This window comes from Carcharodon carcharias, chromosome 17, assembly GCF_017639515.1.
Source record: "Carcharodon carcharias isolate sCarCar2 chromosome 17, sCarCar2.pri, whole genome shotgun sequence".
Lineage (NCBI taxonomy): Eukaryota > Metazoa > Chordata > Chondrichthyes > Lamniformes > Lamnidae > Carcharodon > Carcharodon carcharias.
This window is the reverse complement of record NC_054483.1, coordinates 60,364,584-60,387,876: the sequence shown is the minus strand read 5'-3', so window position 1 is coordinate 60,387,876 and position 23,293 is coordinate 60,364,584. Positions and strand designations below refer to the sequence as shown.

General features: G+C 44.7%; 1 protein-coding gene across 1 annotated transcript; it reads right to left on the bottom strand.

Moving 5' to 3' along the window:
* Positions 1 to 1,271: 1,271 nt before the first annotated feature.
* On the bottom strand, positions 1,272 to 7,263 carry LOC121289840 (interferon-induced protein with tetratricopeptide repeats 5-like). Its single transcript, XM_041209731.1, has 2 exons — positions 7,108 to 7,263; positions 1,272 to 3,161 (listed from the first exon to the last, which is right to left on the bottom strand). The coding sequence occupies exons 1-2, from the start codon at positions 7,110 to 7,112 to the stop codon at positions 1,724 to 1,726; spliced, it is 1,443 nt and encodes a 480-aa protein (XP_041065665.1). The 5' UTR covers positions 7,113 to 7,263; the 3' UTR covers positions 1,272 to 1,723.
* Between the last annotated feature and the right edge of the window lie 16,030 nt (positions 7,264 to 23,293).

The window sequence follows — 23,293 nt, the reverse complement described above, 5'->3', positions numbered from 1 at the left end:
GAGAAAAAGAAACATAGAGAAGCAAAGATAAAGAGAGCAACTGAAAGGGTAAGAAAAAGAGATAGAATTGATTACATAACTCCTTCCTCCAGTTAAATCACTCCACCCTGTCAACCATACATAACCTACTGAGTTCAATAATCGTATCACATTGTGGTTGTCACTTCAACTGTTGCTCTGCACTTTTGTGCAAATATATGAATGTGTAATTTTCCAGAACATCTCGCTGATCATTTCTGTGTTTAGAGGTGGATTTGGTGCCTGTCCAGTACCACGAAATACACCCTGGGACCTGGAATCAATTCGCAACCTGAAAGTTTATTGTTCCTTAATATTTTGCTCTGCTGTTTAATGAGGAGCCCTCCCCTCCTTAGGGGTGTTGACTAGCTCCCTGATGGGTTACAATCCCAAGGGCACAGGTTACCCTCCAGCATCTCACTCAGGTTCCCATTATTTATTTGGAGAGCAGTGACTGTAGCAGGGTATTTAACTGTGTGGGACACCACACCAATGTCGAATGCTGTCCTTCAACAGACAACTGGGTACTTTCCAAACTTAGAGAACTAGTCAAAGCTACCAAAACTGTCAAAAAAATAGCCTGGCACAGTTTCTAGGATGGATGAGAATTGATTTTTTTTTGGCAATCTACTTGATGCACTTTGAAGTATTTTGGGTTCCATTACGAATGCAGTGATTGGATTTTCTTTTAATATTTTGACTAAAAATGAAGGAACATTTGTTCAAATTTATTACAAATTCCTCTCTGTTTCCCATTTGGGGATTGATGATTATTCTATATTTTAAAACCTGTTTCTCATCATCAGCAGGGAATCTGTTACTGGGAGGAATCAAAAGTTTCAATTAATTTTACATTGTCTTTAAAAATTTGCCAAAGAGACAAATATATAAGTTGTGTTTTGTTGCTTAGGTTCCAGGAAACAAGTATCATTGACACATATGATTTCCGTTGGTAAAACCTGTGTCTATAATGATAAAATATAATTAATTTTCACCTATTTCTATTTCTAACAGCTTTCCTCTCCTATTGAGTCTCCCTTTAGCCAGCAATCTCCATAAAATGAGCTTTGCAGTTTGTGCACAAGTTACTCTATATTGGCCAAGATGAAAGTTGTGAAATGTTATTCACCAAATATTGAGAGGTGGCTGTAAACATTATCGACTGTCAGAGATTATCTTGTAGATTGTATCCCCACCATATTCTGTACCAACCTAACTATCGGCATTCATACAGATCAACCACACAAATAAAATCTCAGCCATGGTTTCATTTTATTAGTTATTGTAACTTTCAATTTCTGATTATACAGTTACAATTGAAAGCTCTGCTTAGAAAATCAATACCTGCAGCTATTGTGTTTTATTCTCTTTAGCCCATTTTAACTTATTTTTACATCACTTAGCCTCCTCCCCCAACAACCTACCCCCATACACACTTCTTTTCACATACAGGAAAAACTCTTGGGAGTCAGAAACAAATGCTATTTGGTTAGTTCACCAGTGTGGTTAATATTCCTGAAGAAGCACAGCGATTTAAAATAATTACAGTGAGATTATTTGAAAATTATACACACATGCATAACATGCTCAATTAAAAAAAAATCTAAGCAGAATATAAGTGAAGTGGGTATCAGTAGAAGCTGTCTATAGATTAGAGAGTAATTTATCCTTCAGCTTAATTTTAGTTGGGAAAGACATTGTTGACCTAGATGGAAAGGCGTAATTCACAAAGAGCACTTAAATATTCTTCATTGCCAGGATCCAAGTCTGAGGCCATTTCAAAGTATTCAATAGCCTTGTGCTTCCTCCCATCCAGCTGATGCAGGAAGCCAAGAACACCATGGGCTTTGCTGTTTCTTGGATTCCTGCGAAGTTGTCTTTCTGCTATCTTCTTCAAGTTATCACGGCACTTTTCCCTTTCTGTTGAGTCATAATTGACTTTCATCCCCTCTAGAAAGTGGGTGATGGCATTTGATTCTGATTTTTTCTGATGCAGTTCAAATAATCCAACCTGTAAACGTATTGCCTGCTTATTTTCTGGACGAATATCTTCCAATTTCAGTAGCTTATTGTAGATTTCCTCTGCGCTCGGATATTCTCCATTTAATGCACAGATTCCTGCAAAATCCAGATGTGCCCTAATAAACGTTAATGGACGAGGCTCAAATGCCTTTTTAAAATAAAATTTGCATAGTTCGATCAATTCAGCTTTCTGTTGAGGCTTTTTGCTGCGTGGAGTTTTGATCAGTGACATTAGGGCCTTTCTGTAACACAGACCTATTTGATGGTTTAAGAACGTAGAGTGTGGAGTAATTTTTAATCCTTTCTTCAGCACCTCCACGGCTTTTTCCACATCTCCTTCGTTTCTGTAAAATTTTGCTGCATAACGAAGCACATGTGGAAGATCAGGGGACTTCTGCAATGCTTGTTCAACTAATTTGAGTGCTTCCACTATTTTATTGGACTCTTGTAATTTTAGAGCCAACAGCATCTTGACTTCAGCATGATCTGGATCAAGCTCCAGCACACGTCTCAACTGTTTTATTGATTTATTGGGTTCACGATTCTCTGGGGTACCAGAAAATGCTTCAAGGCGATATAGGACAATCGCATAGCCAACATTGCAATCAATGTTATCCAGATCTTTCTCCAGAGCCTTTTTAAAACATTCCATTGCCTCTTCATAGTATTTGCCAGCAGATTTCAGTAGTGCCCAACCCTTCTCTCCATATACTTCTGGAATCATTGCTGTATACTGAGAGGCATCAGGAAATTGTTTACAGATCTCCTCCAGCTTGTCGAGGTAGGATTGAGCCTCTGTCAGTTGTCCCATGTGGTAATATACCCAGGCATAGTTTCCATGGGTGATGATGCTTCTTTTGTCAAATTCATCTTCATGATTCTCCCTCAGAAATCTTTCAGCTTCCTGCAGGTTTTGAATGGCCTTTTCATAGTTTCCTTGCAGACAGTTTACAAAAGCGAGTTGGTTGTGAGGCCTAGCTTGGTGTTTCACATTCGTCTGTATTGAATCTTCTAATCTTTGCTTCATATCATCCAAGTCAATGTTTTCTTTCTGTGGCCCCCAAGTGAAGTGACATTCAAGCTGATCGAGCTTCACTTTCAACGAATCCTTCTGTGCATTACTGCAAGAGAACATAATTCATCAAAATCCATCTCAGACTAACTGAACCGTTCCTTACCCTCTCCAATCCTGTTTTTTTCATCCGAGGGCTGCTCCTGACTCCCGGGCTCAGTGATCATGAAACTTCTGGTCGCACAATAATTATCTCAGCAAACTTCCCAGCAAAATAAAAGAAACTTACTTCATGACACTTGTCTCCTTACTGCTGACCAGTATACCACCTGGTTTTCATTTCAGTGGAAACAATGTGTAGGGTTACAGGGAAAAGGCAGGAGATCGGCACTAAATTAAAACACTCAGAGAGCTGGTGCAGACATGATGGGCAGGATGGCCTCCTTCTACACTTAACAATTCTGTGATTCTGTGGTAGCCATTTAATTTTCTCACCAAATGCAAAGTAACATCTCAACAACATCCATTCCCGATGAGATGAAGAGGAGCACTGGCTGAAGTATTCAATCTGACCGTTAGGTTTGACCAGTACACCTCCTTCTGATTCTCTTCTACAGGCCCCTCCTCTCCAAGACTGCCTGGAGTCCCAGCAGTGGCCACCACTCAAACCTACTGAGTCCACAAAGCTGCTGGACTGCCAATGGGCCAACTGCTCTCTAAGGTGGGGCCTCCTCCCAAGTTAAGTCTGAAAGTCTCACCTTAAGATAATTAACTATGCTCCCAGTGTTAAACTGATGGAGGGCAGCAGGAAGTATCTGGGGTGGGCTCCTCCTGACTTTTAGCCATGGGGCTGGGGGGGTTTGAGGGAAGGAGTTGTGGCACGGGGTGCGGGGATGGTAGCCCCATGTTCAATTCTTATCCTGCTGGAAATCTTCCATCATACCATTCTTCAGGTGTTAAACCAAGGCAACATCTGCCTGTTCTAGTGGTTCAGCTGGCATTAAAGATTCAATGGCACTATTTGATGCAAAGCAGAAAGTTGTACTTCTAACATTCCCCCCTCAGCCAACAGCACCAAAAACAGATTGGTGATTGTTCTATTGTTGCTATTTTTGGAAACATTTGGGAATTGAGCTTATGAGCTCAGAACCGCTCCATCACAAAGACCATCTCCATCCATCTCTAACATCACCTGAACCGCCAATGCCTCAGCCCATCTTCTACTGAAATCCTCATTCACAAGACTCAATTACCTCAAAGATTTCCTGACCTGTTTTCCATCCTCTATGCTTCATAAACTTCAATTCATCCAAAATTTTGCTCCATGCATCAAGTGCCTCACAACCAATGCCCATCACCTGTAACCCTAGGTCTCACTGACTTACATTAGCTAAGGTCCAAGCAGATCACAAATATAAAGCTGTCATCCCGGTGCTCAAGGCTCTTCATGTTCTCACCCCTTTTTCCTTCAGTTTTATAATCTTGTGAGAGCTTGGCATTCATCTCACTCTGACCTTGTGTCCACCCTCCATTTAACCTCGTGACTGGCTTCAGCTGAGAGGCTGAAAATTTCAGAACTCCTTTGTTAAAAAGTACTTCTCCTTAAAAACTACCTCTTATGACTAAGTTTTTTTGTCACCCTTCTAGGTATTTCCTTCTTTTCCTATGTATTCATTTTTGTCTGATCACATTCATGTGAAGCGACTTGGGACATTTTACTACATTAAAGGTACCAAATAAATGCAAGTTGTTATCATGCAATCTGATCTGTCACGTTTTCCCACAAAACAACAGTGACTGCATTTCAAATAATTCACTGATCGTGAGATGCTTTGGGATATTCCTGTGAAGTGTGATAAGGTGTTACATTGATACAATTTCTTTCTTGCTTCCTTCCTGTTCAATTCCCATAGACTCACTTCTGCCCCCAGCCATCCCAGCTTATTCTGTACTCCAACTGCCTCTTGTTCATGTTGCCACTCTTCTCCCTTCCCCCCTCAATCCTTGCTGTCTTTCTTACTCCCACTCCCAGTTCATGGTGGCTTCTTGACCTTTGCCTTTCATTTCAGTGTAGATCAGCTCAAACTATTACATCTGTCTTCCATCCACCCACCTCCACACACCACCCCTGTTTATGTGAGCTTTCATCTTCCCCACACTCAATCTCAATTTCAGCAAATACTTTTCCTTCTCCAACTCACTTTAAGCTGGAACTCTTCTGCTGCGCTCCATTCTACATTAACTTCATCACATGTGATGTGGTGAAAGGTGTTTTCAACCAGAGGGTAGTTGGAGTCTGGGACAAATTTCCTGAAAGGTGGAGTGGAGGCAGGTTTGATCAAGGTATTCAAAAGGGAATTAGATTGCTATCTGAAGAGAGAGAATGTGCAAGATTACAGGGATAAGGAAGGGGAGAGGAACAACGTGGAATGCTCTTTCAGAGAGCCAGTGCAGACTCGATGGGCCAAATGGCCTCCTTCTGCACTGTAAAGATGCTGTGATACTGTCCATCCCAGTTCATGCTGTACTCTCCCTTTGATTTATAGTTCTGATTGCTTTAGTTTATACATATGTAAATACTGAAAGTCACCATTTTACATTAGTAAACCCTTTATAGATTATGATGGAACACAACTTAGCTTCTTGAAAGTCGACATATAGCCTGAGGATGTTTATTGGATGCGATTATAAAAATTAAATTTAACCTTGAATGTTCAACAAAAGCCAAATGGAAACAAATTGTTATTTTTATTGAATTACTACCTAAACTTTATCAGATCAGTTTGCCTCATGTCATCTGACATTCAGCAGTCTTGCTGCAGCAGTATACTCTTAATGCCTCAGGATATGGGCTCAGCACCTCTTCAGATACTGAAGCAGTCTGTGCCCACATGCAGAATGACTTAGGCAACGTTCAGGCTTGAGCTGATAAGTGGCAAGTAGCATCCATGCCACACAAGTGCCAGGCAATGAACGTCTCCAACAAGGGAGACTCTAATTATCTTCCCTTGATAATCAATTACGTTACCTCACTGGATCCCCTGCTATCGATATCCTGGAGATTGACCAGAAACTGAACTGAAGCAGCCATATAAATACTGTGGCTCCTGGAGCAGGTCAGAGGCTGGGGTGTGTAACTCACCTCCTCACTCCCCAAATCCTGTCCGCCTTCTAAAAGGCATAAATCAGGAGTGTGATGGAATCCTCTTCACTTGCCGGATGGCAAGTGAATGAGTGCGACTCCAAAAACATTCAAGGTGCACCGTACAGGACAAAAGCAGTCTGCATGATTGCCCCCCTCCACCACCTTAAGCATCCACTCCCTCAACCACCAATGCACAGTAGCAGCAGTGTATACCATCTACAAAATGCACTGCAGCAACTCACCAAAAGCTCCTTTGACAGCCAAAATCTGCAACCTCTACCACCTAGAAGGGCAAGGGCAGCAGATGCAGAACACGGCACATTCCCTTCCAAGCCACACACCATCCTGACTTGAAACTATATCATCGTTCCTTCGTTTTTGCCAGGTCAAAATCCTGTAAACCCTTCCTTAGCAGCACTGTGGGTATAACTACATGAGAAGGACTGTGCAGTTCACAAAGGCAGCTTCACTGCAACACTCTCAGGGCAACTGGAGCTGGGGAATAAATGCTGGCCACATCCCCAGAACAAAGAACCAAAATCCCAGGTCTATGGACAGAATTTTATGCTCGGCTGGTGGGCATGCACCCAACCCGATCTGTCGTGAAATTGCGCAAGCTGACGGCAGGCGAGCGCGGTATTTCGGTCAGCGGGCACGCACAAAAGTCGGAAGCGCCCCCCACCCCAACAACGCTGAGTTTCTCAGCGCATGCTTCACTCTGCCTGGCCATTAATTGGCCAGCCAGCATTAAATCATGACTCGGCGGTCCAATCCCCAGCCGATCCCGGGCCCATCGACCACACCCACCCTCTGCCCTAAAAATTCAGACCTATGTGTTTGAACTGCTTTGTAAGGTACGCTATAATTCCTGAAAACATTTCAAGACTAAAGAAATTCCAATGATCTTTACCTCATAATGCTGATCGAATGAAAAATGTGTTCAATTCCTTTCTCAGCTTCAATTCAGCTTCAGTGAGTCGATCAAGGAACCTGTGTACTTGTGTTGTTTTTCAGCTCAGTTATATTTCCTTGCAATGAATCACCAAATGATTCTCTGTATGTGAATTGAAACTGAAACCAAAGAATGAAGCAAAGAACTGAAGTGTCTCTGCAGGAAAAAGCGCTGCTAGTGTAACATAGTGTAATCACAGCTCCAGTTTACTAACAGAAAAAGATCACTTGGCTGTGTAAGGGCATAGTAGCTGCTGAAACAGTATAATTATCGGTGTTTGATAAAGCCAAAAGGTTTAGCAATGTCCTTTTGTTCCAAGGGCAATGTTCGTTCTGCAGCTTGCTGAGGCCAGCTAAGTTGTCCCCAGGATTAAATAGTTTGAAACATAGGTGTAAATTTGTTGAAAATACAATGGTCTCCTATAGCCCATACAACCCACACTTTCTGGTTAACCTCAAGTTTTACTCCTCCATCAGTCATTTCAAGTTGTCTTTTGAACACATTTCTACTATTTGGACTGTTCCATTCTGTAAGAATATTTTAGATGATGACGGAATTCTCACAGAATTAGCAAGCACAGTTATGAGGCCATTTGGCAGAAGACTGTTTCTTTTCTCTCAATTTCGGCAAGTACTTTTCCTGATCCTATCCACTTTAAGGTGGAACTGTTCCCCTACATTTCAAAACACATAAAGAGCCTTCAGAAATAAAGAATTAGTTGCTAGGATGGTGTCTTGTTCCTCTTATCCATACAATGGTCTAATAAGTCTAATAAAGGGATTCCAGCATGACTTTAATTAAAAGATGACCTCAAGCTAAAGTGATAGACAAGGCAGAGGTGACCCCACCTCCCACCCCGACACCTTGGGTACCTGTCCTGCTGTCATTGGACATAGATATTCAGACAAGTGATTGACATAGGGCAAACAACCAACCCCAAGAAATCAAATATGTTCATGGGTGCTGCGGCAGGGACAGCCCTAATCAGGCAGCTAGTTCCTTTAGATGGAGGGAGACCAGGGAAGATGGAGAAGATAGACGGGGACAGAGGAAGATGGAGAAGATGGAGGGGGACAGAGGAAGATGGAGAAGATGGAGGGGGACAGAGGAAGATGGAGACGATGGAGGGGGACAGAGGAAGATGGAGAAGAGGGAGGGGGACAGAGGAAGATGGAGAAGATGGAGGGGGACAGAGGAAGATGGAGAAGAGGGAGGGGGACAGAGGAAGATGGAGAAGAGGGAGGGGGACAGAGGAAGATGGAGAAGAGGGAGGGGGACAGAGGAAGATGGAGAAGAGGGAGGGGGACAGAGGAAGATGGAGAAGAGGGAGGGAGACCAGGGAAGATCGAGAAGAGGGAGGGAGACAGGGGAAAATATGGAGAAGAGGGAGAGAGACCGGAGAAGATGGAGGAAGACAAAGGAAGACAGACGAATCTGCGGGGGTATGATGGAGAAGATGGAGGGAGACTGAGGAAGATGGATACAAAGGAGGGATACCAGAGAAGATGGGGGAAAACAGGGGAAGATGGAGAAGAGGGAGGGAGACCAGGGAAGATCAAGAAGATGGAGGGAGACCGGGGGTGGGGGGAAGATGGAAAAGAGAGAGAGAGATTGGAAAAGATGGAGGAATGCCAGAGAAGATGGAATGAGACTGGGGAGGGGTGATGGAGAAGATGGAGGGAGACTGGGGAGGGGTGATGGAGAAGATGGAGGGAGACTGGGGAAAGATGGAGAAGATGGAGGGAGACTGGGGAAAGATGGAGAAGATGGAGGGAGACTGGGGAAAGATGGAGAAGATGGAGGGAGACTGGGGAAAGATGGAGAAGATGGAGGGAGACTGGGGAAAGATGGAGAAGATGGAGGGAGACTGGGGAAAGATGGAGAAGATGGAGGGAGACTGGGGAAAGATGGAGAAGATGGAGGGAGACTGGGGAAAGATGGAGAAGATGGAGGGAGACTGGGGAAAGATGGAGAAGATGGAGGGAGACTGGGGAAAGATGGAGAAGATGGAGGGAGACTGGGGAAAGATGGAGAAGATGGAGGGAGACTGGGGAAAGATGGAGAAGATGGAGGGAGACTTGGGAAAGATGGAGGGAGACTGGGGAAAGATGGAGGGAGACTGGGGAAAGAGCTTCCGAACATTTTAGCTACTGAGCAGAATGTTTCCACCACAAGCTATAGAGATTAACATGCTCTGCGCCATTTGTTCGGTTGTCCTACGGGATCAGTAAACTATTCTCACCTGCCATGGGTTGCATTCTTTCTCTATCTATCTAGCTTATGCATCATATCTAAACTGTTACTTCTTGATAACCTTAATAAACTACCTCACAATCACTTGAGAGCTCTCGACTGCCTATTTTGGATCATCTATGATGCCAGAACCTTAGAACTCACAATTCTCTCTGCAATCATACTCATTGTGCTTAGAAAGCCTAGCGGTACGTGGCGCATTCTCTACTGCTCCTCGATGATTCTCCTTTTCCTCGTTTGCTCCTAGTTAACAGAATCTGTTTCCTGCTCAGCAGAGCATGGGCATGGCTGAGCCCTCCAATGTGGACTGTGCACAGTTGTCCCTGTCATTAAATTTTACCCTTCATACTTACAAAGTGATAGTCACATGTAAAAAGCCAATGTAGGAGTCCACCTTAAACGTGGGTAGGTTTGATGTTGCAGAGCCTTACAATAGTGTTTTTTTGTCTAGTTAGCTTGACATGTTGCATGGAACTTCAAATGCAACAATCACATGAGGACATCTGGCCTTGAGCAAGTGTTTGTAGAGTCTGCTCACCACTTCAAACAGGATGATAGATACTCTAGCAGCTGATTTTCAGTAAAGGCTTCTCCCATACAATGGAAGCAGTGAAGTGTGGTTGGGCCATGAGAGGAATGATGATGAAGGGGTATGTGGAATTGGCAACTCTGCATCTTCCACTTCTCAGCCATCTCCTACCAAGTCAATAACTCACATGCTACCCCTTTCCTCAGTGACTGGGCCTATCTCTTCACAGGTTAACATGGAAGTAAATACATACTATGCTTTTGCTCCAATTTTCAGTCTTGATCATTTCTGATTGCTGGCTGGTAAGTGGCCTTATCAGCTTTCTGGTGAGCGGGAAGACATGAATTGATGGCAACCAGTGCAGTGATTATGAAAGGGGTGATTAGTTGGTTGTTTGCTGGGAGCACACAAATGCCTCCTACATGCAGCCACTCTCAAGGGACCTAGTGGAGGTCAGCAACAGCAGATGGTCACCTCGCACTGAGATGCAGCCATGCCTCTGACAGGACGTGCTGCTGCCTGATGCCATTGTCACCTGCTGGGTGGTCAATCCATCTCCATCAAACACAGTCTTTGCTACCATGTGCAAGGCCAAATAGGAAAAGAGGAATGGAGCACTCACCTTCGAGAACTGATTATGATCATTGATGCACTTGCGCCACAGAATCCAGATTTGTAGGGGTCTTATGGCTGCTTATCTCCTCTGCAATCTCCATCCAGGCTTACTTGTACAGACAGGTCAGACTCTTGCAGTTCCTTGGGATGAGGACCTGCCACCTTGCCCTTGCTGTCCGTGTCTTCCTTCTGCCATTCTGACTGCAGATTTCCTGAAACTTCTTAGCTTACCAGTCAGTCAGGCAGTCACTCAGTAGGTCCCCATTATATTCATCTCGACTGCCCTTTAAATATGGCACCAGCACCTGTCCCAGTATCACCTGATGCTGCCCCCAGCTGTCTCCAAATTCATCTCCATGCTCTCAGTGATTGGCCCACAAATCTCCGCATTGCTAATCAACTGGACACTGGAAGACATCAGGACCTGCGGCCTAGATGCATATTCAGCCCACACTATCATCACAACAGCCAGCACCACCACCGTGCTCCATGGGGACACCAAGACCTGCCCCTTTACCAGCTCCAATTTCTGCTTTAGACCACACCTAACCACTACCATGAATCAGCGTGTCTTGCTCAATGCTTAAACGCACACACAGATAAACATGAGCATAAATTACACCCTTAATGCTGAGTTGCATAACTCCATGGCCTGTTTTGTGTACTACATTTCCCATTGTGTGAAAACGTCAAGGAGCTAGTGGCATGCTAGAATACCTCCTGAAGCAGTTCTACCTGATTGAACAAGACAACACAAGGCTGGATGATGAAATTAATTATATGAGAAACAAATCACACTAGTGAGATATAGGCCTTAATGTATTAATTCACCCTTGGTGTCATATTTCCTCACACTGAAGAAATTCTTCAGCTCACGATGGTTGTAGATTTTATGTATGTAACTGCTCTGGCCAAAACCATGTTGAGAAAGTCAAATGACTTTCATGAGCATTCATCGTACCGAATGTATTTTTGATATGAATCATTTTTTATCTTTATACGATCACTTTTTTGTTATTAAACAAACATGTATATAGTAACTAAAAACATGTACACAATAACTAAACTGGACAAGGCAGGGATGGGGAGTTGGCACAAAATAACCTAAAACCTGTCAAGCTTTTCAAAACTGTTGGTTACAGGAAGCATTCTGCTCTTAATGCAATGAACAAAATGTGAAATTGCTAATGTATCAGTAACTACTGGCACACCAACAATTTATCCATATGTTATCATAAGTTAAGGAAATCTCTCAGCTGACAATAGAATTTTTAGACCTATTAGCCTGAGAACAAGTTAAATATGTGAGATGACAGGTCTGACTCCACACCAGGGATGTGAGATAATGGGCTCAAAGTTGCTCACTTGAGCCTTGAGTGAAACACAATGAGATATATTGGGAAACAGCTGCATTTCAGTATTGTAGGTCAATGATTAGTCAGCCAAAGGGGTATGGCATCTTAAGCATCACTCAAACTGTACCCCACTACATCCCTCACACTGACCCTGTAAAGTGGAAAATACGAGGTGGCCTGAATGTTCTTCCTTTGTCTGGAAGATACTCAACACCTCATTGGCCATAACACCCTTCGGAAAGACGCCAATAGGGTAGATGTCTGTATCAACTCTTCTATCTTCATCAACTCTTATACCTGCCCTCAAAATGGTCTAAAAGAGAGGCCAGTTGCAGAGTTAACCTATAGGCCTCCAGAACAGGAGCAAGGACCGACCCTGGAGAAGAACCAGGCAGCAGCAGCCACCTGAGAAGAGGAGCTAGATCCAGACAGAGGCAGCATCAGGCAGGCTAGAGAAAATGAACAATGAACAGAGGATGTCCAAGGCAGGGTTGGGCCAACAAACTGACAGAGAGACCCCAGATAGGATGGAAGCTTCCTTCTAACCACCGACTAAATTGGCATGAAATCTACCCAGTGTGACATGGCCGATGTGATTCTCGTTCTGTACTGTAAGCTTCATATAAAGCACTTATAGGTTCTAACCCTCTGTAAAACTTAACAAAATACCAGTGTACCAAATTGGAGACAGTTTGATCTTTGATGAGGGGTAAAAACACCCTACACCATTTGTCACATCCTGCCAATTTAAGTACATATCCATTATCCCCACTCTCTGACTTTTATCTTCTAAGCAATTCCTTATCCAAGTAAATAGATTGCCTCCCAATTCCATGTAGCCTCATTTTTGTGAACAGTCTTTTATGTTTCAGCTGCTCAAAATAGCCCCAGGATGGGAAAAAGTGTTCTGCTTTGATCTCAATTTCCCCCACTCCTCTGTAGGGGAGCAAATTTTGTTGCAACAGGGTAGTCATTGAATCATGTGAAACCATGCCTGTGGTGTTGCCCCTGTCTGAAATGAGATTTAGTGGATTGAGATACATCCCAGTTGATATTAAAGCTGAACCTAATTCAGTGATGCATTTTGTGCTGTTATTGGCGATTGCAGTATTCCAAGTGATGTTGGCAAGCCTAACATCTACCAAATTATATTTTCTCACTCACTCACTCATTCTGGTATCTTGAATCCTTTGATGGTACAGTCTGGCTGGCATTGCGCTCCCTCCAAATTGTCACAAAGTAAGGCAATGGTGAATTTCGGGCAGGATATTTGACCAATTGGGCATCATATCCATGACCGAACCCATCCTCACGAAACACTCAGTCACAGATACTTGCTAGCAGAATCTTTGGAAAATAATCCAAAGTAAACTGTCAGTGTTTTTTATTTCCTGCACCCAAGGGTGCTGAAGGCAGTTGTGGGAACCCTGCTCATACTTGAGTTAAGATTGGCTAATTCAGTTCAGAGGGTTCATGGCTGCTATCAGCTTTCCAGATTCAATTCGAGTAATTGAAGTGTCAGTGATCTCTTCAAATGCCCTTCCATTATTGTACATACCTGAAACAATAGCTGGAATATTCCATGCCGGCTGGCATCTGGCGTGTTCAGTGGTGTTGTCGGAGATTAATCACACCAAGGCATCATTAATATGTAGAAACCCCATTTATTACTTGTGCACAAGGGAGACAGCACACAAAAGAGCTACTGTACTGTCTCGTAGCAGAATACACACAGACCTGTTAAAAGCATTTTTACAGCCAATCAGTAAATTTTGCACAAACCTAATGCTTATTTGCATATGTTAACTATGTTAACTATGTTAACTAATCTATATAGTAGTAAATTTTCGTTCCCAGCACAACAGATGTTGCACTTACATAAATGCTTATCAAGATCCCGATTACATTCGGCCTGAGAAAGAACAAAATGAAATGTCTCAGGGCTCATCCTACAACTGTGGTCAGACAAGATGGTATTGTTCTCAAGGTTGTAGTATTTTTCTCTTAGGCCAAGGCATATAATTCAATTTCTGCATTAACCCTTTTAGCACTAAATGGGTTCCCTATAGTTGCCTAGGCCACCACAGCGTGAGCAGGCAATATGGCATGAAAGCCAAAAATAGGTTTCACAACATTGTGAAACCAATTTGTGATCGTCTGCTCAACCCATCGATGGTGGGCTGCTTTCCCCGACATTGGATGTCGGGAACCTCATTGCAATGCATCAGCATATCATTATAAGGCCAGCCTGCTGGACTCATCTCCCTGCCTCCCATTCCACACCACCCACCCCCACTGCCACCCCCCCACCCCCCCCACACCACCCACCCTGGCCACACCACCAGGAAAACATGCCAGTGCAGAACATGTCTTGACAGCTGTGATGTGCAAAAGTTCCAACTTACCGCCAGGGCCTTGCTCACATCACAGACATCCAAGGAGCAGAAGATGCTGGAGCCCCACAGCAACAGGATCCTGGAGGAATACCCATGGCACGCTGGGTGGATTCTCATGGGCACAGCTCCACCGTGAAGTAGCTCACGGAAGTTGGAAAGTCACCGTTGATGCTCACAGTGGATGATGGTCGAGGAGGTGGGAGAGGAAGAGCTAGGATCACTGGAGAGAGGAAGAGGTGTTGGGGTGTGGTGAGATCAGGAGGGGCGAATGATGGTGTCAGGGGGATGAGGCTTGAAGGGGGGAATGAAGGTGTGGAGGTGAGTTTGGGAGGGGGACATGAAGGTGTCGGGGGGTGAGGTTCAGAAGGGAGAAGGAGTACCGGGATGAGGAGGGGGTGATGAAGGAAAAGATAGCAACTGGGGAGGTAGGCGTAAGGGAAGTGGATGGTGGAAGGAGTTTGGGGGGGGGGAAGAAGTTCGGCGAGGGGATGGAATCCAGGGGGAAGGGGTGCAGAGAAGGAAGGGAATAAGGGCGGAGGAAGAAGTAAGGGTGCAGGAACGAGTAGGGAAGGTGGGAGGAGTAAAGCTGGAGGAAGAAGTGAGACTGGAGGAAGGAGTCGAGATGGGGGAAGGACTAACGGTGGTGGAAGAAGTAAGGATGTTTGAGGGAGTCAGAAAGGGGGAGGGACTAAGCAAAGGGGAGTCCGAGGGGTGGGGGGAAGGGCTTCCGGGGAGGAAGGGCTCCAGAGGGGGGGACGTCAATGTGACATGTGAGGGAAGGGTCTGATGGGTCCATGACTGCCCACTGGGGAGTGAACTCAGGAGGGTGTGGTATGAGGGAATGGTGAGAATGACCGCGGGCAGAGTGAGGCAGTAGGGTGGGAGGGTGAGGGTTCGATGGTAGCGTTAGAAGGGATGGAGAGGATGGTTTGTGGGAACTCGGAGACAGACACAGACCCAGGAGTTGGGAAGGAGGAGTTCAGGGAGGTGAATGTGGATGGGGGTGAAATGTGGAAGGGATCATGTGCCTTCACCTGGACATCCCCGAAGGAAAAGGGTTGTGGCTGGTATGTCACGGAGGGGAGGTGGAAGGTGATCCCAGGGGGCAGTGGCAGTTGGGTGGGGGGTCAATTGTGATGGAGGATAGGAAATAGGGGACTGGGGGAGGGAAAAAGATGAGGGAGCGCACGAGAATCAGAATCCAGGCCATGCTGTCCAAATCGAAAGTGAAACGAGAGTCATGGTGGGCGAGATCAGGTGCTGCATGGGAGTGTGATCTTTGGGTGGGAGGAGATGTAGATCAGCTCAGATGGACAACTGAAAGCGAACCCCACTAGGCAGCATTCAAAATGCTCAGGGTATTGAGGTGGGTATGATACGTGAAGGATCCATGTGCGTGGAATATGCTTGCACGAAGCTCCAGAAGATCCTGCCACACACACACTTCTCCGTCCAGAATTACTCGTTGGACCACTGCTCCCTCTGTGGTGACAGAGGACGGGGTTGCGGGGCTCACAGGCAAAGGGGACTCGGAGGGAGAGGACAGCCTCTGAGATTCCTCAGTGGATGACCCAGGGGTGTCCAGCTGCTGCTCCTCCTCCCTTCGGGTGCCCTGGGGCATCAGCCTGACTCCTTGAGGGGAAGGAGCATCAAGGTGTCCGGTTTCCCTCTTGCGTTGTCACTGCAGGAACTCACCCATGGCTCTCGCGATGGAATGCAGGTCTGCACACATCTCCACATCCTGCTGATCCAGGGTCTCCATGGCGCCCCATGGAACCCTCCATAAGCTCACTTGTGGGCATCACTTCATCAGAGAGCAGGTGGACACACTCCTCCGACATGCGTGCTACTCTGCTGAGGGCTTCCAACAGCTCTGCATGATGTTCCCACACCTTCTGCTGACTAATGTGGGCCACTCAATCCCCACTCTGAGGCTTCTTCCTGCTGTTGGGAGCCAGCTTCTCCTGCATGGAATCAGATGGAGAGAGTGTGAGCAGGACAGATGGCACTGTGTGGAAGGTTTGTGTGGTGAGCGGAGCCATGGACAGGATGACAATGTGAGTTCGAGAGGCTATGAGCCTGATGGAGATGAGAGTCTGTGTGTGAGAGTTAGTGGTGTTGTCTTTTGAGGTGTGAAATCCCTGTGGATGTGTGATGGGTTTGTGAGTGTGTGAGTTGAGAGTGATGAGAAGAGTGAATTACCCTGGCAGAATGGATAAGCCCATTCATCCTTTTTTGGCACTGGGTAGCTCTCCTCTTTGCAGGGCATTGGCACTGGCCACCGCTGCCACCACCTCCCAAGCCGGATTAGTGAGGTTGCACCCATCCTGCGGCCAGAGCGAGGGTTGAGGACATTACGGTGAGCCTCCACTGTGTCCACAAGGCACTGAAGGGACAAGATGTTGAATCTGGGGGCTCAGTCTTTTTGCTCTTCGAAGCCAACAATAATCAGGGAAAAAAATCAACAGGCACCTGGAGAGGTTAGAATTAATTTAGGAAAGCCAGAACGATTTGTAAAAGGCCGATTGCGCTTGACAAGCAGAATTGAATTTTTTGATGAAGTCACAGGGAATGTTAATGAGGGGAATGCAGTGGATGTTGTTCATATGGATATTAAGGAAGCATTTGACAAAGTGCCACATAAAAGGATGGTTAAAATCTGAGGTTCATGGTTTATTAATGTCAGTGTCAGTTTGGATAAAAAAAATGGCTCAAGGACAGAAAACAGTGGCCAGGATCTTTAAGTCGGCAAGCAGGTAGGGCAGGTCCTGCTTGCCAACGTGTAAAATGACACAGGATGATGTCAGGCGGAACTTCCGACGTCACCCCGCGTCATTTCAATTTTCAGGTCGGCAGGGGCACAGCCGAATCAGCTGTGCACCCGCCGACCTGTCAACGGCCTATTGAGGCCATTTAAAAAGTAATTGACTTAATTAATGGACCTGCCCATCCAACCTTAAGATAGGGGAGCTTCAGAAAAAGCACAAAACCTCATCTACGGGCGGGATAAGGTTTCATGAGGGTTTTTAAAAATTTAATAAAGGTTTGAGTTAAAGTGAAGGACAGTGTCACATGAGCGAACATGTCAGGGAAATTTTGTTTCTGCTCCTTGACCATTTTTAAATTTGGTGTCGATCTCCCTGAGGCAGCAATTAGCCTCACGGAGATGAGTGCGCACTTTCACGTGCATGTGCGAAAGTGCGCACTCTCGGCTGAGGTATTCCCCCCCCCCTCACCCCGTGCCTGCACAGGGAGCGCATAGCGCTTCCTGGCAGACATCACGCTGGGCGGGCCTTATTTGGCCCACCCACGTAAAATGGCAGTGCATCTCCGATCGGGGGCGCCGATCAGATGCGTGCCCGCATGCGCCTGCTTCTGCACTTCCCTCCCCAATGGGTGAAAATTCTTCCCCGTGAGTCTTGATAAATAGTTGCTTCTCAGACTAGAAAGCAGACAGTCGTGTTCCCCAAGGGTCACTGCTAGGACCATTGCTTTTTTGATATTTGTAAATAAGTTAGGTATTGGAATACAGAGTAAAATCTCAAACTTTGCTGATGGTACTAAACCTGGAGGTAAGGCAAACAGTCAGGATGATACCAATCACTTGCACAGGACACAGAGAGGCTAACATAATGGGCAGACAAGTGGCAGATAGAATTTAATACTGAGTAGTGTGAGTAGGTGTATTTTGGCAGAAGGGATAGGGGGGGTCTGCTGTAGACTGAATGGAACAGTTTGAAATAGTGCAGGGAAAGAGAGACCAGGTCTTTGAAGGCAGCAGGACATATTGAGAGAGAAGTTAACAAAATACATGGGATCCTAGGCTTGATAAATTAAGCACAAAAACAGGGAGGTTATGCTGAAACTTTATAAGATTTTGATTCGGCCACCACCAGAATATTGCATGCAGCTCTGGTCACCATACTTTAGGAAGGATGTGAGAGTCATCACGAGTGTTCAGAGGAGATTTAGCAGAATGGTTCCAGGATGAGGGAATTTAGCTACAAGGTTAGGTTGGAGAAGCTGGGATTGTTCTCCTTGGAGCAAAGGAGATTGAGGGCCATTTGAAAGAGATGTACAAGATTAAGACAGGTTTAGATAAGATGGATACAGAGAAGCTGTTCCCATTAGCTGATGTAAAAAGGACTAGGGGATACAGATATAGGGTTTTGGGCAAGAAATGCAGGGGAGAATGTGAGGAAGAATTTTTTTGACACAGTGAGTGCTAATGACCTGGAACTCACTGCCTATGAGGGGGTGGGGTGAAAGCGGAGATGATGAATGATTTCAAACAGAAATTGGAAACGTATTTGGAGTGGGTTGAGAGGCCACAATGTTGATGGCGGGGGGGAGAGAAGCTAAAATGGGGAGGGGTAGTGGCACTGAAATGGGGAGGGGAAAATAGATGCTAAAATGGGGAAGAGAGAAAGGCTGCAATATGAAGGGGGATATGGTGGGAGGCCATGGTGTTGAGGGGGAGAGAGGCTGTGATGGCGAGGGGGGAGACACAGTGTGAGTTGAAGTGAGGAGAGAAACTGCAATGTGCAATGGGAAGTTGGTCGGCAAGCAGGAGAGGAGCAGCTGGACGCTTTCTAGTTAGGCCTAGATGGAGCATTGGTGCTGCTGGTGGCCCATAAGGAGTACTGAGAAAGACAATTAGCTTGTGGAGCTGCCGCCTCCCTTTCATTGCTGTTTCCCCACATGCAGGAAAATCGCACAGCCACAGTGAATTTTAAATCAGGCTCCCAATTACACTGTGGGAGCCTGAGCTAAACGTGTTAATGAAGTGTCCACCTCTCCACAATAGATCACTATAACACCCTGAGATCCATCTCCATATATAAGGTGGTTGGTGTGAATCGCATGTTGGGGGCATCTTTCCCTGATTGGTGGAAGGGTCAAAAACCTGGGAAAACTGATTTAAGATGATTGGCAAAAGAACCATCAAAATGTGAATCAATGTATTACCATTATTTATCTGCTGATGTATCCATAGGTTCTGTACAATTTTATTTATCAAATTATTGGCAAGTTTTCTTGCCATGTCAGAGAGGATCTGTTATATTCCTGAAAATCTAGATTTGACAGAATCTGTGGGAAGGCTGAACTATTTCCAGAACATTTCCAACCTCAGTGCTGGAAAGGTCCATTGTTCAGCCCATGACCTGCAATCTCCGATGTTGCTGGTTCCTAAGAAGCACTGGCTTGTCTCTAGAGAATGAGAGTGAGCGTAAATAATGAGTTTTGTGCCCAAATTATAATAGGCAGGAGGTCACAAGGGAAAACGAAAAGCCTTCATGTGGGTGAAAAAAATAAAATCTGTTTTTGTTTCCAGGGCCTCTGGGATGTTTTGTTTAAGGATGATATTCTAGCTTCTATAGGCATTCTGAAATGGAGTTGTAGAGATTAATATTTCAGTGTAAACAAAGAATCCACAGAATTGTACACCACCACACTCAGAGTTTCCAGCAAAAACTCGCATTTATGTGGAATCTTTAACATAACGAAGCCTCCCAATGTGCTTTACGGGAGTGTTATTAAACAAAGCCTGACAGCAAACCTCATAAACAGATATTAGGGCATGTGGGTGAAAGAGATAGATTTCCCAGTCCTGCCATGGGAGGACCTGCTGCAGGAGATTCAACAGCCCAGCCAAAAGCCCAGCGGCAGTGGGCATGGCCAGAAAATCCTGCCCATAGATTTTAAGGAGTGCGTTTGAGAAGCAGGGGTGCTGTGGGAGGCAATTCCAGAGCTTAGAGCCAAGACAGCTGAAGATACTGCCACTAGTGGTGGGTGAAGGCAGTGGGGGATGCACAAGAATCCAGAAATGGAGGATATCATCCTGAACATAGAAAACATTTTAAAGTTATCTAAGCCACGGCATCTCAAGCAGTATTTCCTTTGTGTTGTAGACCACCCTAAAATCCTGTCAAGAAATAATAACCAAAAGTGTGCAATAGTCATAGAGCTGTGTAAAACCAGTACCACAAGATCATAAAGGCTGGGAACAATACTTCCAACTTTTCCCAGCTGATCTTAGCCATCGTCGCCCTTCATGAGCTTGCATGTCTCAACTCTGAGTCAGAAGGTTAGGGGTTCAACCTCCATTCTGGAGACTCACTCACATAATTGAGACTGGAACTGCTGTGCTGGGAGAGGTGATACATGTTTGAAGGCTTCATCTTCTTTGATGAGACATTTAAACAAGGGTCCCTTTGGTCTCTTAGGTGGACATAAAGGATCCCATGCTTCTATTGGAATAAGAGCAGTGGAGTTCTTTCTGTTGTCCTGATTAATATTTATCCCTTCATCGACATCACTAAAACAGATTACCCGGTCATTATCACATGCAACTTGTTGTGTGCAAACTGTCACCTGTGCTCCCTACATTACAACAGTGACTATACTTCAAAACACTTTGCTGTCTGTAAAACACTTTGGGATTTCTGAGGTTGGGAAACCTGCTATATAAATACAAGTTTTTTTTTGTCTAATTGTTAATATCTTCAAATACTATCAGACATATACCAAAGGATTAGGAACAACAAACTCTGTATTTTAAAATGGCGTTTGTTTCACCAATTAATAATATTTCCTGCTACTTATAGCACTTGTTAATGAGGAGAGGATGGGAGACAAGGAAGTTGAAGCAGCAGAGCAGTCACTGGAGCAGAGACAGGACTAACCAGCAGCACAGTAATGGAAACAGGCAAAAGTGACTGCAGGAGGTTTTCAGTACCACCAGCTGCTGTCCAGCTAAATGACCCCTGGAGCCAAATTCAGACTCAAGATGGCCAACTGCTTTCTATCATTTAATGTATTTTCTGTCGCTCATGGAAATACGGTTCTGAGTGGATTAGTCTGTTCATCAGGATGTGCTGCAACTCATAGTTTTTCATTAGTTAATAACTCCAGATAGTCATGATCCATAATACCTGCCTGAGAACATTTACAGAATACTTGATTCCACATTATGACAGTAAAAAATTGAAGTTTATATTTGAATTTTCTGTAAAGTCTGAGTGAAGATTAAGGTTGAAATTATTTAAAATATTAGCTGATACAATATTATAAGTGGATCTGCCTTTTACTCTTACTTCTTCAATCACTAGTCCCGGTGCAGCAACATACACTTACCTGTATGTCTCACTGTGACAAATAATCCCACTTCATGTGTTTCAACTGCTGTGTAATTTATGTTATTGCACTTTGGAAAACAACTTCCTTTTTCAACAGTCTACATGTCTAATAGCCTAATCCAGACAGAATTCCAATGATCTTTACCTCATGACGTTGATCAAATGACAAATTCCTTCTTTGACTTTAGCTCCATTGATGAGTTGATGATGAGCAGTGCTTGATGTGTTATCCTTTCCAGATTATTTATTCCCTGCGTGTGAGGATTGAAACTGAGACTGTTAAGTAAAACTAACCACCACTGTTTTATCTCCAGGGACAGTGATGCCAGAACATGAGCAGTGTATACTGTCACAGATCTCTATGGGCCTTATTGACAACATAGACCTGCTCACGCATACAGGAAGATCCAACAAGCCCAACCTTTGATTGATCTAAACTTTGCCTGTTTACCATATTCCCCATATTCTGATCTGAAATCCACTGATATGAGATGCTTCAAAGGCTTTTCAAGGATAAATTGATCCCAGTGTCAGTAATGCTTCCATCTGGAAATCCTAGACAGGCTGCTCAGTCACTGGAGCAGGGCTGGGGCAGCATGCCTCACTCACTAGCCTGCCTGAGCACTGAAACCACCCTCAATCCCGGGGTCAATGCCATTAGTATAATGGAGTTGGACACATCCAGCACATCCCCCTCACTCCCCACCCACCCGAAGATCAAAGAGCTGGGATCCTGACCTTTTGTAGCGCATTCCCTACAGCGGTATTCAAAAACTTAAATATTCAAAATAATCTTTTGATGGTAAGAAGTGCAAAATTTGTTGATGATACCAAACTTGGAGGTATGGCAAACAGTGAGGATGATACCAATCAACTGTACAGGACACAGAGAGGCTAACAGAATGGGCAGACAAGTGGCAGATAGAATTTAATACTGAGAAGCATGAGTAAGTGTATTTTGACAGAAGGGATAGGGAGGGTCTGCTGTAGACCAAATGGCACAGTTTGAAATAGTGCAGGGAAAGAGAGACCAGATTTTTGAAGGCAGCAGGGCATATTGAGAGAGAAGGTAACAAAGCATATGGGATCTTGGGCTTCATAAATTAAGCACAAAAGCAGGGAAGTTATGCTGAAACTTTATAATACTCTGGTTAGGCCACAACCAGAATATTGCATACAGCTCTGGTCACCATACTTTAGGAAGGATGTGAGAGTCATCACGAGTGTTCAGAGGAGATTTACCAAAATGGTTCCAGGGATGAGGGAATTTAGCTACAAGGTTAGGTTGGAGAAGCTGGGATTGTTCTCCTTGGAGCAAAGGAGATTGAGGGCTATTTGAAAGAGATGTACAAGATTATGACAGGTTTAGATAAGATGGATACAGAGAAGCTGTTCCCATTAGCTGATGTAACATGGATTAGGGGATACAGACTATAGGTTCTGTTCATGAAATGCAGGGGAGAATGTGAGGAAGAATTTTTTGACACAGCGAGTGCTAATGACCTGGAACTCACTGCCTATGAGGCGGGGTGGAAGCGCAGATGATGAATGATTTCAAACCAAAATTGGAAATGTATTTGAGGGAAATAAACTTGCAGGGCAATGGAGATAGGGCGGGGGAATGAGGCTGATTAGATTGTTCTACAGAAATCTGGCATGGATTTGATGGGTCAAATGGTCTCCTTCTGTGCTGTAACGACTCGATAACATTATCATATTTCAGTGGCTGCTGCCATCAAGTCAACATGTGGGTGTTGTCAGCCATGTGCTAATTTAATATTTAATTTTGCCACCAGGTAACTGCGAGGTCCCCAATTCTCCACATCCAATGACTAGGCATGTCCAAACTCAGCTTAT